This window comes from Danio aesculapii, chromosome 2 (genome assembly GCF_903798145.1).
Source record: "Danio aesculapii chromosome 2, fDanAes4.1, whole genome shotgun sequence".
Lineage (NCBI taxonomy): Eukaryota > Metazoa > Chordata > Actinopteri > Cypriniformes > Danionidae > Danio > Danio aesculapii.
Genome location: NC_079436.1, coordinates 46,326,241 through 46,343,384, shown reverse-complemented (window position 1 = coordinate 46,343,384; position 17,144 = coordinate 46,326,241). Strand labels below are relative to the sequence as shown.

The 17,144-nt window shown below is 35.4% G+C and overlaps 1 protein-coding gene across 1 annotated transcript in view; it reads right to left on the bottom strand.

The window, feature by feature from the left end:
* The window catches only part of gpc1b (glypican 1b), a 172,770-nt gene that overhangs the window by 47,062 nt on the left and 108,564 nt on the right, over positions 1–17,144 (bottom strand). Inside the window, exon 3 of the mRNA XM_056480945.1 lies at positions 4,449–4,840. Within this exon, the coding sequence (XP_056336920.1) occupies positions 4,449–4,840 (392 nt within the window). The remainder of the gene's footprint in view (positions 1–4,448; positions 4,841–17,144) is intronic.

Here is a 17,144-nt window from a genome sequence, read left to right as displayed (position 1 = left end):
GACCCAGCTGATGCTCGAACCAGCGATCTTCTTGCAGTGAGGGGACAGCACTACCTACTGCGCCACTGCCTCGCCCTTAATAATAATAATAATACTAATAATAATATAAAATAATTAATAATAATATAAAAAAGTATTAATAATAATTATAATATAAAATAATTATTAATATCAATACAAAAATGTATAATAATAATAATAATAAAATTAATAATAATAATATAAAATAAATAATTCTACTACTAACAATAATAATAATAATATATAATTAATAATAATAAAAATATAAAAACAATTAATATTAATAATAATAATATAAAATAAAACAATTAATAATAATTGTTATTATCATGTTCTCCCTGTGTTGGTGTGGGTTTCATCAAATTGGGTAAGCTAAATTGTCCGTAGTGTATGGGTGTTTCCCAGTGATGGGTAAAACATATGCTGGATAAGCTGGCTATTCATTCCACTATGGCAAACCCATATTAATAAAGGGACTAAGCCGAAAAGAAAATGAATGAATTATTATTATTATTATTGTTGTTGTTGTTGTTGTTAAAATTATTTTTTATGTTTATTTAAAAAAATAATAATACATTTGCGTAAATGTGGCTTGATCATTATCCAGATTAAGGACTTTTATTCATCAGCAGCTTCAAAATACTGTACGAGTAGCTTCTCATTATTTCGCAGCAGCTCATCAACAGCATTAAATAACCCCCATTAAATCAATGAATGATATCATCAATGAACAGAGAAGCCTGATACATCACTACACTTACAGTCTATTGGCCACACACCAGGGCCCTCTCACTGTCTGCGTCTCCTTTATGGTTTCATTTACATCATTAACGTTCACATGTCAGAAAATACAGGCAATTTCACAACGTGAGGAAACAGCACTTTGTCCCTAAGGATTTCAGTCAAGTATGGATGGTCTTTTCAAGAAACGGCGCGCAGTTATGATGAACGTATAAAGGTTTTACACTGACAGCGTCTCTCGTCTAATGTCAGCGTTAATTGGAACGACTCAACGCTCTAGTTGAGTGTGTGGGTGTGTTTATATGTACATTGATTGCCACGGCCCGAGGCATATTCATTTTGTCTTGCTTTCCCAAAGCACTGATCCTACGCATTTTAGCTTCAACATGCACCTGCGTTTGAGTGCCTAACAGTACTAGTAGGAGGGTTTGTACATCGCCACAGGTATATGTTATGAATGCAATGAATACTGAGAAGGGAATATTACTGAAATCTATAACCAGGCACTAAAAAGTTTCAAGAACATTCTTAGTTGTGAATTCTGAAATGTTGTGTAGTGAAGGCTTAATAATAGTTCATTCATTCATTTTCCTTTTGTTTTAGTCCCTTATTTATCAGGGGTTACCACAGCGCATGCCCTTCCAACTGCAACCCCATACTGGGAAACACCCATACACCCTCGCATTCACACATGCACTCACACACTATGGCCAACTCAGTTCATACTATTCACCTATGGCGCATGTCTTTGGACTGTGGAGGAAACCCACGCAAACGCAGGGAGAACATGCAAACTCCACACAGAAATGCCAACTAGCCCAGCCAGGACTTGAACCAGCGACCTTCTTGCTGTGAGGCGATAGTGCTAACCACTGAGCCACCATGGCATTTTTTAGGGTGAACAATCCATTTTAAAAGTACTGCAGCCTGAGGCCCAAAAACTGATCATGAATGTATCATAAAAGCAGTCTATAATACTTGTTTGCCACCATAAACTGTATATTACAGTCTGTTCGTCATATAAATCTGTCATCTGGCTATAGAAGACTAGGAATAGTGCGCAAGTTATATGGATCACTTTTATGGTGCTTTTATTGTTTTTTTGAAGTCTGACAGTCACTGTAAGCTTGTTTTATTGCAGCTGACATGGTGGTGCTTCTTAAATGTCTAGACTTTTGCTTCAGAGTAAAAAAAAAAGTCACTGAATATGGGCATGAAATAAGGGTAAGAAATTAAATGTTTAATAGTTTAAAGTTCGCATGAACTGGAAGCTGCGACTTTTTTTTTTATATATCGTGATGCTATTTGGCATGCTGTCCGGGGAGAGGGCTCTGAGCTCTGGGAAGACACCCCAACTCGAGTTATTCCCCTTATCAGGAAACAGAGAGGAATTGGGATTCGAGCGAAGTATCTAGCCCGGCCCCAGAACGCTCCCCCCGGGATTGTAATGCTTAAGAGGTGAGGTGACGGGGTGGTGGAGGGATGCTAAAGTTGTAAGATGATGCAGGTAAGACAGCTTTGGTATATATAGGGGTTTGGTTAAGAACTGATTGGATAATAGAATAATTGTCAATGACGTATTTGATACTGAAACTTCTGCGCGTGCTCCTCCCGAAATTGGTTTATAAAACATCACCAAGAGAAACAGAATATTAAATGAGAAAACGGTGGGTGTGGCTTGTTTTTTTCCACGCTGAGCTGATTGGATGTAGTAATGTAGGCATTTCATTCAGAAAGATTGGGAAAAGGGTTTCGAGAGAGTTATTACAACCTAGCAGACTCCTCCTTCTCACCATTTCTGTTTGTTGTCAAAACTGACAACTAGAGGGGCATGGTTAAGTATGTTAACCACGCCCAATATCTATGATATACGAAATCTGACAATTTAACTGAAAACAAAGAGGGAGTGTGTTTTTAGATTTGAATTGTAGATTACAAAGGAAAACAATTTTTTTCTTAATGACATTCATAGATGAATTAATACACAAAACTAGCAATGTGAGGTAACAAAATCAATATGTTTAGTTTTGATTTCATTTGTACTTCTATAAGTTGTATCTCGACGTAGGGTATATATATTTTTTAAGCCACTGGGTAAAGTAAATTGCTAAGTAAATTTACGCTAGGTAAATCACGAAAATCCACCAGAGGCCGCTGTCGACTGACTGACTGACCGATAGTTTTTTTTATTTTATTTTATTTTTTTGTGTGACTATTTCTTTGTTGAAGTTGTTTCAGAGCAATATCTAAAATGACCACTAAGCGTCACTGTAGAGACAGGTTTTGAAATGTTTTGAAGCCTCGACACATTTGCTTCAACTGTTTGAGTGTTTTACACGAAGCCTAGCGCTACCTACCACTAAATAATAGTGTTTTGCCTGTATATGTTTATTTTTCCCTCTCTCAAACAGCTAGTAGCCATAGACTTGTATTTTATGAATCACCAAGGACTACAGTTTCAGGCATAAACTGGTTCATCTTGGTAAATTAACAGAAAATGATAATGTCTGGGTCAACTATACCTTTGAGTTGATTAAAAATGCCAGTTCAGATATTTGTAATGCAACAAGATTTCAAAGAAAGGCTATTGTAGCGTTCTCTAAAAAAAGTTGCATCATGCTTACCAAAAAACATTAGGCAGCACAGATGGCTTCAGCACTGAATTATCATCTTATGCTATGTTCACATCAAATGGAAATTGACGGATTTGTGTGAGAAGATTACATACAAAGTCACTGAAAACACGCAAATAGAGGCGAATTTGTGCTAGGTGGTGGAAATGATGTGAAACGTGTGATGCGTTAGCTACAAACGCATGGTATTTGGATTAAAATATTAAATTTGACCTGAAAATTAGCAGGAGGCGAATAACATCCAGCAAGCAATGTAGCAAGGGTGGGAACATAGCATTAGAATGATTTCTGAAGAATCATATGACACAATTGAAAGAGCACCTATGATGAAAATCAACTTTTGGAAGCTGTTTGGAAGGAATGGTATAGTGTGTCCGCAATCATATTGGGGTGTTAGAAGAAACAGAAGAAAGTTTTTGACTTTAAAATGGGATCCAAATCCATCCTATTTTAAGGCCCACCACAACGTGACGTAGGAGTGTGGTTTTCTACAAGCCCAAGTGAACAGCGCTCTGGCACATCTCTTCCGACCAGGCCAGGGCCGGCTAACTGAACCGTGCCTGAGCCGGATTCAGAGCACTCACACTTCTCAAACGATCCGGGAAACGGGCCTGGGCATGGTTCTGATAGCATTGTGTGAGTATTGTGTGAGTCACTTTAAGCTGAGTACTAGTATCTTGAAAAATATGTAGTAAAATATTATGTACTGTCATCATGGCAAAGAAAAAAAAATCAGTTATTATAAATTAGTTATTAAAACTTTAATGTTTAGAAATGTGTTGAAAAAAATGATCTTTCGGCTAAACAGAAATCAGGGAAAAATTATGCAGGGGGGCTAATAATTCAGGAGCGCTAATAATTCTGACTTCAACTGGTTTAGAAAATATGTTTTGTCATTTGTAATAATATTTAATAATTATTGGTGTATTATGTGATCAAAACTGCCTCAGTATGCAAAGGACACTTTTCAGTAGTAGTGTATGACATGTGAAGATCAGCGAGATATCACGGGCAATAAAATTTTTCGGGAGGAGGAAGTATAAAGTGTCTTACCTGTGAAACCTTCCGCACCGCTTCTCCGCTGATCACCAGTCCCTGCGCAAACGTTCGGGCTGCAATAACGGTGCGTGTGATTTTGGTCTTGAGCTCTCTGGGCGTTTCTCCAAATGGTTTGAGCTTTTCGGATTGTTTGGCTACACACTCCAGATACTCCTCTCCAATAATGTACTGCGGGTTTAATGCTTTGAAGAGTCTGTCCAGCAGACGAGCCCAGAATTCATTCAGCGCCTCCTCCAGGTTGACGTTGGACCCTCTGAAATAGCGGCGAAGATCTGAGTACAGATCCTGAAACACCTTCGACATCTGGGAGAAGAGAAATCCAAACCCAGACTGGAAGGAGGTTTGGAGGGAAGCTTCAGAGCGGTTCAACAGCTCCAAGAAATAGTCTGAGAAAACATAGATAAAGAACAACACATTAAGAGAAGATCACAGTATGCTTTCTATTTATGGAAATGTATTTACTTTATTAATATAGCACTTTTAAAGTACAAATTAAATCAAACTAACCACATGATCTGGTTAGCTCACATTGCTAGTTCTGTGGTGAACAATTCATCTGTGCATGTCATTAAAAAAAAACAATAGTTCTACCAGAAACGTCCATTATCTGTCCCTGAATTAAAAAACATAAATACAGAAATTAAAAAGTATTTCATCTATGGCTGTGCAATTAATCGAAAATTTGGTTTCGATTTCGATTTTGGCTTCTAACGATTATGAAAAAGCATTAATCGAGATAAACGATTGTAGCATCATATACCGCCCCCTTCCAGTTGTACACATTTGTTGCTCTGCAAAGCTCAATTTCACGTGAACATTACTAAAAGCATGCACTGTAATGTAGCTTCTGCAGCACGGGATGCGCAACATTCATTGATGTACATTCAAATCATTCATGTTTTTAAAAACGCGAATGAGACCGCATGCTGTTGTGTGTGTGCGCTCAGTCTCGGAGATGAGCAGAGCACACACATCTAAAGGCATCTAAAGTCAAAATATTTAAACCTGCTTTTATTCTAGCCAAAATAAAACAAATAATTTCTCCAGAAGAAAAAATATTATAGGAAATACTGTGAAAAATTCCTTGCTCTGTTAAACATCATTTGGAAAATATTTATATTAAAAAAATAAATAAACATTCATAGGAGGGCAAGTAATTTTGATTTCAACTGATAATCGTTTTGAATCGTGATTACAATTATGACCAAAACTAATCGTGATTATGATAAGCAGGCCTAATTTCATCTCAAAAATCTCCAAAATGGACTGATGGTTGATTTCTGTGAGTTGTTCTGTAAAGGAATATGTCATTAATTTGGTTAAAGTGAAACTGAAATCAAACTAACCACATGATCTGGTTAGCTCACATTGCTAGTTTTGTGGTGAACAATTCATCTGTGCATGTCATTAAGAAGAAAAAAAAAAAAAACAATAGTTTGCCCTTGTGATCTTTATGGGACATTCTACCAGAAATGTTCATTATCTGTTCCTGAAATAAAAAACATAAATACAGTAAATAAAAAGTATTTCATCTAGGGCTGTGCAATTAATCAAAAATTCGGTTTAATTTTTGGCTTCTAACGATTATGAAAAAACATTATTCGAGATAAACGATTATTGCGTCATATCCCGCCCCCTTTCCAGTTGTACACATTTGTTGCTCTGCAAAGCTCAGTTTCACGTGAACATTACTAAAAGCATGTACTGTAATGTAGCTTCTGCAGCACGGGATGCGCAACATTCATTGATGTACATTCGAATCATTCATGTTTTTAAAAACGCGAATGAGACCGCATGCTTTTGTGTGTGTGCGCTCAGTCTCAGAGATGAGCAGAGCACACACATCTAAAGTCATCTAAAGTCAAAATATTTAAACCTGCTTTTATTCTAGCCAAAATAATACAAATAGATTTCTCCACAAGAAAAAATATTATAGGAAATACTGTGAAAATTGCTCTGGTAAACATCATTTGGGAAATATTTATATAAAAAAATAAAGAAAATTCACAGGAGGGCAAGTAATTTTGATTTCAACTGATAATCGTGTTGAATCATAATTTACAATTATGACCAAACTAATCGTGATTATGATTTTTCCCATAATCGAGCAGCCTAATTTAATCCCAAAAATCTCTAAAATGGACTGATGGTTGATTTCCGTGAGTTGTTCTGTAAAGGAATATGTCATTAATTTGGTTAAAGTGAAACTGAAATCAAAACTAACCACATGATCTGGTTAGCTCACATTGCTAGTTTTGTGGTGAACAATTCATCTGTGCATGTCATTAAGAAAAAAACAAAAAAACAATAGTTTGCCGTTGTAATCTGTTCTCACTCTCAGGTCACATTATTCAAAAGAAAAGGGCCCAATTGTCCCCTGATAATGTCAACAGACTGGACTGTCTTTACTGGCTCAATATAAAAGAGGACTAAACAAAATGGTTTCTACTTTATAAATAATGTCCTCAACTCTCATAAATACAACTTTTCAATGAGTACAATTGTTTGTATTCAATACTTTGTTATAATTTTCCAATTTTCATAATTGCAATGCCTGTATTTTGGAATTTTTTTGCAGTCCACTTAGAATCATGGAAATCATTTTTGTTTGTTATTGGCATTGATTGTTTTGAAATTCAAATGGCATTTACATACCTGTGTTTTTATTTCTGTAATAAATATGGCTGTCAAACCAACAGCTTGAGGATCTTGATGGTTTATTGCAGGTATGTTGTTTACATGAAGAAATCTGTGTTACAAGTTAAACAGAAACTCTAATAAACAATCATATTTTGAATTTGAATAGTTTTTTGTTTCATTTACATAAATTTTACATATGAATAGCCAAAATTACAAGTTTGAGTCTTTTAAATGCGATAAATTGCGATTAATTGCAAAAAAAAACTGTGATTATTTAGTACTAAAAAGTACAGATACAGCACTAAAAATGTGTTCAAGTGGAAGTAAGAACTACTTAGTAAAGTGCAATTACTAGGGAAAAGCTTAGTAAACTCCAAACTTAATCACTTAAAGTCAACTAATCATTTTAAAAACAACAGATTTACTCACTTAAGTAAAGTCAACTAATCATTTTAAAAACAACAGATTTACTCACTTAAGTAAAGTTTACAGTACACACACACACACACACACACACACACACACACACACACACACACACACACACACACACACACACACACACACACACAACAAAGATCTTCTCTACATTACACAAATGTGATTACAGCAGTACTAATGCTTTCATGATGAAACCCAGAGCAGAGAGCTGTAAATAAATACCTGCATCTGATCATATAGACATTAATCAAACTCTAGAAATGATATATAAAGAATGATAAAGGACTTGATGACGCATTTCAGACATCCATATTAAACAGATCATTGATTTTGAAAGGCGTTTTTGTGCTGAAATGACTGTGTTTCTGGACTTCAGTGTAAATCTCATCACAATCACATCCCCCTGCACTGAGGACCGACATCCATCTTCTCTCTTCACGCTTCGATGCACTCTTTTCTCACTTTTCATTTCAATAAAAAGTGTTTTACCACTGATCCAGGTGGCTCTGTCAATCTAGATGTTGAGTTTTAGGGTTTATGAACACCACATTCACATTTCGACTGAAATATTTTATTATTAGTTACAAATTACAGTTCATTAATTGTGTATTTGTTTGTTTTTCATTATAAAGCTATGACAACTTTATGTCTACATCACCAGTTCAACCATAATGAAAGTTTTAAGTTAATTTAAAGGTTTATTTGTTCCTTCTACATTAAAATATATCAAGTTCACTTAAGATGAAAATGTTAAAGTGTGACTTACCGATATCGACATTGCTTTTTTTTAATGTATATTGTTAAAGTTTAACATGCAATGCCGATGTAAATTCCATTTAAAACTACATACACAAATACCTATAACATAGATAGTGTACAGTACTGTACATACAGATGAAGTCAAAATTATCGGCTCTCCTGTGAAATTAATACATTTTCAAATATTTCCCAAGTGCTGTTGAACGGAGAGGAGATTTTTTAAAACACATTTTTTAACATTATACATTTATTAACAAATATATAATATCTATTTTTAAGTTAGTCTAATAAACAGTTACTATTTTCACAATGCGATGAACAATATTGGCCTTATAGTTATATTTAAAAAAGACCTTATTCCAGCTAAAGTACAAGAAATAAGAGTTTCTCAAGAAGAAAAACTGTGAAAATGTTCTTTTAACAACACTTGGGAAATATTTGAAAAAGGATACAAATTTCATGCATTCTCAAAAATGAAGGTATGAAAGCGGTCACTGGGGTGGTACTTTTTCAAAAGGTACATGTTTGTAATTAAAGGGTCCTTAGTATTGCCTCAAAGATACATACTAGTACCTAAAAAGTACAAATTTGTACTTCTGGCTGCAGATTTGCACTTGCACTTTCAGGCTTGAACTCTCGGACTTGCACTCTCAGGCCACTGCCTCTGCAAGTGACATCATTTACAATCGACACCTGCACTCTCCTGTCACATCACTTGCAATCGACACAAATGAACCGCAAGGAAGTTTCCAGTTCATTTGCGTTGCCAGTCACGACGTTGAAAAGCGGCTTGTGTATTCACATGATTATAATGCTTTAATGTAAATTTACCAAAGCAGAATCGGTTACATGAAAGTCCTTTTTCTGCAATATGCAGTTGAAGTCAGAATTATTAGCCCCCCTGAACTATTAGCCCCCCTGTTTATTTTTTTCCCCAATTTCTATTTAACGGAGAGAAGTTTTTTTTTAACACATTTCTAAACATAATAGTTTTAATAACTCATTTCGAATAACTGATTTATTTTATCTTTGCCATGATGACAGTAAATAATATTTTAGATATTTTTCAAGACACTTCTATACAGCTTAAAGAGACATTTAAAAGCTTAACTTGGTTAATATATTGTATATATTGCGATATAATGCATCTATACAATTTCTATAGAATTTATAGTCACCTATTATTTTTATGCTCACTTCCTGCTATTGGCCAACCATTAACTATGGCTTTTGCTTCAATACACTTCTAATTTGTTTCTTGTTAATAGATATTCAGGTAGCTTAGGTATTGGGTTTGGTTTTGAAAATGTTAAAATTACACTGCAAAGTTTTAGATTTATAAATAATTCAACACAATTATTCTTTATTAAACTTCCAATTAGTAAAATATCTTGTGCCTGACTACTTAAATCTCTCTCAGGCAATGATACAGTTGAACTCCATTGTGGTGAATCTCATGTTCAGAACTCTTGCTGAGTTATAGTCCCAACTCAACATTGCATATCTACAGTTGAAGTCAGAATTATTAGCCCCCCTTTGAATTTATTTTTCTTTTTTAAATATTTTCCAAATGATGTTTAGCAGAGAAAGAAAAAAATTCACAGTATGTCTGATAATTTTTTTTTCTGGAGAAAGTCTTATTTGTTTTTTTTTTCTTTGTTTTTATTTGTTAAGTTTTATTTATTTTAATTATAACATCAACTGTATGCGATGTGACTATTGCAAATGCACACATTGCGATATTGATGCTGAAACGATATACAGTGTTGTGCAGTCTTAGCTGTAGCTATTCCATCGTATTTGTTTTTCTTACTGTGTATAGAAGTTACAGGTTCCCAACATTTTTCAAAATATCTCTATTTGTGTTCAACAGAATAAAGAAACTCAAACTGATTCGGAACAAGCGGAAGGTGAGTAAACAATTACTCAACTTTTAAATTTATTTTGGGTTTTTTTTTTTTTTTTGGGGGGGGGGGGGGGGGGGGGGTGGACTATCCCTTTAAGTGTCTGACGATTTTTTTACAGTCATTATATTAGCTGACTTCACATCCTGACTTTTAATAAAGAGAAGCCAATATAAAAAAAAGCAAACAGGAAGGCCATGAGAGGTGGATGGTGAGTTCTTTATATTCCTGTCACACTCCTCTGACCCTGCGCCTCGTCTCTCTCCTCCATCTATCTCTCTGACAGGCGCGCGGGTGTAATGATATCAGCCATCGTAACACAACACGCCGGCCTGTTCATTTGCGGATATACCCGTGATGGAGAGACAAGCAGCTGGAGACTCAGAGCGATGGAATGAGACCAGAGACAGGAGAGAAGAGAGGGATTTGAATGCGATTACGTATAATTGTGTTTGCGCATTGTGACAAAGTGCTGAAAGACTGAATTACAGAAGCACCAGCCCTCCCTCGTTTGATTCATTATTTTAAATTAATGCACACACGCACACACACACACACACACCACTGAAGCTGTATTATTGAGGACGTTTCATAGATAATTTCCCACTATATTTCCCTACCCTAGTTTTACTAAAAGCCAGTTTGTGCCAACAGAGATAACTATATGTTATGCTATGTGATAACTACACTACCTGACAAAAGTCTTGTTGCATATTCAAGTTTTAGGAACAACAAATAATAGCATGTCTTCTGTTGATCATTTGGTATCAGAAGTGGCTTATATGAACGGCAAAGGCCTCTAGATTACACTTCTTATACCAAAACAAAATATGATCATGCCTTGATTTTTAATTCTTTAATTATGACAGTAAGGTCTGACTTTGCTTAGACAAAAGACTCACCTAACAGAAATAATGTACAATATAGAATATAAAGTGATGGTGCAGTGGAAAAAGAATTGATATTGTGTATGACTCCCATGAGCTTGGAGGACTGCATCCAAACATCTCTGCAGTGACTCAAATAACTTATTACTAAAGTCATCTGGAATGGCAAAGAAAGCGTTCTTGCAGGACTCCAAGAGTTCATCAAGATTCTTTGGATTCATCTTCAATTCCTTCATCTTACCTCAGACATGCTCAATAATGTTCATATCTGGTGACTGGGCTGGCCAATCCTGGAACACCTTGACCTTCTTTGCTTTCAGGAACTTTGATGTGGAGGCTGAAGTATGTGAAGGAGCGCTATCCTGCTGAAGAATTCGCCCTCTCCTGTAGTTTATAATGTAATGAGCAGCACAAATGTCTTGATACCTCAGGCTGTTGATGTTGCTATCCACTTTGCAGATCTCACGCACACCCCCATACTGAATGTAACCCCAAACCATGATTTTTCTTTCAGCAAACTTGACTGATTCCTGTGAGAATCTTAGGTCCATGTGGATTCCAATAGGTCTTCTGCAGTATTTGTGATGTTGGGGATGCAGCTCAACAGATGATTAATTGGAAACATCTCCCTTGCTCTTAGAACTGGGATCAACGACAAGACTTCTGCCAGGTAGTGTACATGTATACAGTACATTATGTGATAACAAATAATTAACTATAACTTATGTTTGCATCACCCACACAAATGGATTATAAAGCTTTCTTAATTATAAGTAAATGATGTAAAGTAAAGTAAATGATTATATTATTTGCAAGAATATGTTTTATGCACATCAATTTTGAGATTTGGAGCTTCTGGCTTTTCAAGTATTTTTTTAGTTTAATGTAATGAAAACATCAAAATGATACTTTAACATATAAATTTTATCCCATTTTATTATTTTGTCCAAAGATGGTAAAATAAATTCTGACTTCAACTGTATATCGCAGAATAAAAAAAAATAAAAAATAAAAAAATAAAATAAAAAAAAATCGTAATGTTTTCTATATGAATTATGAAATAATATAAATTATCACCAAAAAAGCGTAACATTACAAAATTATAGTATTATAAAGTAGTTTTACCAAAAACTATGAATATTATAAAAATAATTTTGAACCTGACTTAATCCATATTTTTGTGCTTTATGCAAATAGGTGTATACTTAATGAAATAATGTCTCATTTGCATACTTAAATACAAAATTAAGAAAACTGGCAATAAAGATAAAATAATCAATAATAAATCTCAATAATAGTTCAGACTGGTTCTCAAGAACACATTTCTAAAACACTCTTTAATTTGAACAGCATATACAGTTGAGTCAGAATTAATAGCCCCCCTTTGAATTTTTTTTCTTTTTAAAATGTTTCCCTAATGATGTTTAACAGAGCAGGGAAATTTTCACAGTATGTCTGATAATATTTTTTCTTCTGGAGAAAGTCTTATTTGTTTTATTTCAGCTAGAATAAAGGCTGTTTTTAATTCTTTATGAACCATTTTAAGGTCAAAATTATTAGCCCCTTTAACATATTTTTTTTCGACAGTCTACAGAACAAACCATCGTTATACAGTAACTTGTCTGATTATCCTAACCTGCCTGATTGACCTAATTAACCCAGTTAAGCCTTTAAATGTCACTTTAAGCTGTATAGAAGTGTCTAGAAAAATATCTAGTCAAATATTATTTACTGTCATCATGGCAAAGATAAAATAAATCAGTTATTAGAAATTAGTTATTAAAACTATTATATTTAGAAATGTGTTGAAGAAATCTTCTCTCTGTTAAACAGAAATTGGGGGAAAAAACAGGGGGGTTAATAATTCTGTCTTCAACTGTATATGCTCATGTTAGTCTTTCTGTTTTTTCTCATCCTGAGGTTGCCATAATCTTGGATCTGGAATGTATCCAGAGCAAATAGTTGTCATGGACATCGTTGAGTCAAGAGAACAGTGATAGGCGAGTCTTTGCGTTAAGATGTATGTATTCATAAAAAGACATGGCACCATTGGCATATCAACAAATAATATAATTTCACATTTGATTATTGGGCGTATGAATAACTTGTGAAAACTAAATAAAAGTAGATGCATGCTAAATATGCAGGCCTGAAATGAAGCTGAATTACAATGATGCACAGGACAGGACAAAATATGAGAGAATAGAATAGAAATGAAAGCTTATTCTAGCTAAACTGAATCAACATTCAGATATTTGTCCTTCACACAACAAACACACACAGATTTTAGCATTTGTCCTGTGAAAGGCCGCAGGCTCCGTCACCTCAGCTGAAGAGGTGTGATGGGGCCATGCAGAGCCACAGCCAAAAGGTCATGTTCTCCACCTGCAGCTCTGTCTACACCAGCATCAGAGATCATGTACTGGAGCATACATGAATTTCAGATAGCTTTATGGTCACAGAAGAGCTCTTTAAAGCCATACGTGCTCCACTTCAGAGGGGCTCATAAACTCAACAGCTCTGTCTGAAAGGTCTTAAATCAGACAGTACAGCAGCTGTGACCTGAATCTCCACTTCATAACATTCATGTCAACCCCAGCCCTCCAGTCTCCACAGGTGCACACACAGGTGTGTCTACATGTCAATGCAGTATAGGGTATTATATTCTAAAAATCAAAAGTTTGGGGTCAGAAAGAGCCCCTAAAAGTGTTTATAATTTTTAGTGAGCAAAAATGAATTAAACTGTTCAAAAGTGACAGTAAAACTTAATCCCTGCAGCAAAACAATGCATTTAAACATGTAGATGTGGTCAAGACAACTGAACTGAACATCAGAATGGGAGAAAATGTCTGGTGCCATTTTACAAGTGCATTTTCCTTTTAAAATGAGGTTTTAGATCAAAAACTGTGCTTAATGTCCATTCTGACTGTGTTTTTATTGTGTTTTAGAAAAGCGACCTCCGTCCACACTATACAGTGTAAAACACGTGATACCATTTACTCTTTCTCTCTCTGGGCATGCACATATTTTGTGCCACTTGTACTTGTCAAAAGGCAATTGTCGATAGCCACAAATTTGTTTTAAATGTATCCAATATCAGTTTGTCAATACTAAAACAAAAAACAGCATTTCTAAATTAAGGCAGGGCCTTTAGAATTTCCACGGTTAAAAAAAAATCCAAAGTAGCGTGGGAACCAGGGGCCTCATGTACGAAGACTTGCGTTGAATTGATACTAAAACATTGTGTACGCACAAAGCTGTAAATGTGCGTACGCAGTAAAAAATTCAGATGTATGAAACGTACGCGGAATCTCAGGCATATTCTCTTTGTACATCCGAATTAACGTGAAACTGAGCGCACGTGCACGAGCGCAAAACCCCTCCCTGCCTCCTCCCCCTAATAAATATGGTAATGACTCTACTTTGGCAAAAAACAAACAAAAAAGCAACGGCAAAAGCAAGCAAGCAAGCAAGAAGAGAAACTTCACAGAATGTGAATTGGAGGTGCTCCTATCGGAGGTAGACCAGAGAAAAACTGTTATTTGCAAGTTTGTCCTCCGGAATTAATAGCAAAAGAAAAAAATAGAGTGGGAGAGATTAGCTGACACGGTTAACACAGTGGGATCTGAAGATTGCACTGTGAGCGAATTAAAAAAGAAATGGTCCGATTTAAAGGTGCAGGTTAAGAGGAGAACAGTGGCGCACCATTAAAGTGTGGCCCGAACAGGCGGAGGAACAGGGGATGCTGAATTATGACCCTTTGAGGAGAAAGTTGCCTCAATTGTGAGCGACACACAATTTTAGAGTTGATTTGAATATTTTATTTCAAATGGTGTCAGAGTTTAATTGACTTTTTTGATTTTTACATTAAAAGATATTTTTTAAATATTATAAAATCAATAAAGTGCTAATTCCAAAAATTTTTTCTGAACATTTTGGTACTGGTTTTATTGTATAATTCAGTATGGTTAAATTGTTTAATTCATTTGTATGGTTAATTTTTTTTTTTTTTATCGAGAAATTAAGCCTTGTGCATCATAAAGGGCATGCACATTTATGCCTATCTGACCTATTTTTGGCTCAAACTATAACAGGAGCAAAGAATTTAATTGGTTTGAAATCGATTGTACATCAAACGTCAAACTAACTTTACTGCAGATCAACAGCATGATATGGAAACGTTATATACCTCCTAGACATGTGGATGATCCCGTCCCATGCAGCTGGCATTGCACGGCTCAAAGATACTTTGTAGTGTGCAATTTAACATAATTACCTCTAGGAGTCGCCAATGGAAATAAAACAAACACACACAAGAAATGCACGCACGCCAGACATGAAGTTGGCGTGGACCAACGCACATTCTCACGTTAATTTCATCGTTAGTAAATCCAAACGTGAGGCTGAAATCTGACATATGCAAAGTTTGTGTGCGTAAGCAGCGTTGATACATGGGGTCGCAGGTGTAACTGTAACAAAACGTATGCATTTTAAAACAAAAGTGCACTACTGCAAACGGAACCTTTGTGACGGAGTTCTCTGACTATGTCAGAATTGGCTGATCTACTGGGATTTTCATGCACAACCATCTCTAGGATTTACAGAAAATGTCCAACATTGAAGCAGATGAGCTACAACAGCAGAAGATCATCAGGTTATTGATACTCCAGTCAGTTAAAAACAGCAAACTACGGCTACATTTCACCAAAATTATACCACAGAAGATCAGAAAAGTGTTGCCTTGTTTGATAAGCCCTGATGTCCTCTGAAACATTCATATTGTGGGGTCAGAATTTTGCATTAAAACAATGAAAGCATGGATCCACCCTGCCTTGTGTCAGTGTTTAAAACTGGAGATGGTGCAAAGGTGTTGGGGAGATTTTCTTGTCACATTTTGTGCTCCTACTGTAAGCTCCAAATGAGCACTGTTCATCTCCTTAGTATTCATTCATTCATTCATTTTCTTTTTGGCTTAATCTAAACTGAACTGAACTTAAACTCTGAAAACTGAACTGACACTGCTTCAATTTACTATGATCTTCTATGTGAAGCTGCTTTGACATAATCTACATTGTAAAAGCGCTATAGAAATAAAGGAAATTGAATTGAAGTTCAAATGGCCTCCACAGTCAGCAGATCTTCATCCAATAGAACACAATTGGGATGTGGTAAAATGGGAGACTTAAATCATGTACAGCTACCAAAATACAGCAAGTGTGTGATGCTCCCATGTAAATATTCAGAAAAACCTACAAGGAGTGTTTTCTGCATCTTATTGAATTAGTGCAATGAAGAATTAAGACACTTTTGAAGGCAAATTAAAACCCAATCTGGTACTAGCAGGATGTACCTAAAAAAGGAACTGATGAGAGTATTATATATACACACACTACACCTCAGCCAACAATCAACGAAGAATAAAAAAACCTAACATAAAAATGGTTGTGACTGTTCTTCATCAAACTCTGCCAGTATGTGTGTGAGGAAAAAAAATGAAGATTTCTGAGATCATAGGTCTGTGTTACTGTGGGTCTACCTCAACGTGATTTGCATGACAACATGAAATAACCAATAAGAACCCACGACAGAGCAGATGTCCTTGTTGCAGATGACATCATCATAGATGACCTCCACCAGGAAATAATTTTCCTGAATGACTCGGCGTAATTGAAAATATTCTTTGAATATATCAGCACTGAAATTGCTCGCTTGATATTCAAACTCAAGATAACAAATGCATTCAGCTAAAAATAACATCACCAATTAAATCTACAGTGTTTCAGACAAAAGCACTAGTGAACAAGAGAAGTCGTAAATTGAACAACGTGTTGTAAAAAAGAGATTTATTATCTTCGGTGCTGTGATTTGATTCAATCTGTTGTCTGTAACATATAACACGTCTGCTTCTGATTTGTTTCATGAAAGTCTTTCTCTATCACTGCTGTTTAACTTTATATCGAAATGAGGGCAGATGTTTTTAATGTGAGTGTGTATCTGCGTTTGATATAGTACACTCAGAAATTGTCCCCTACAGTGAAAAAGCCACTCCTTATGAATTT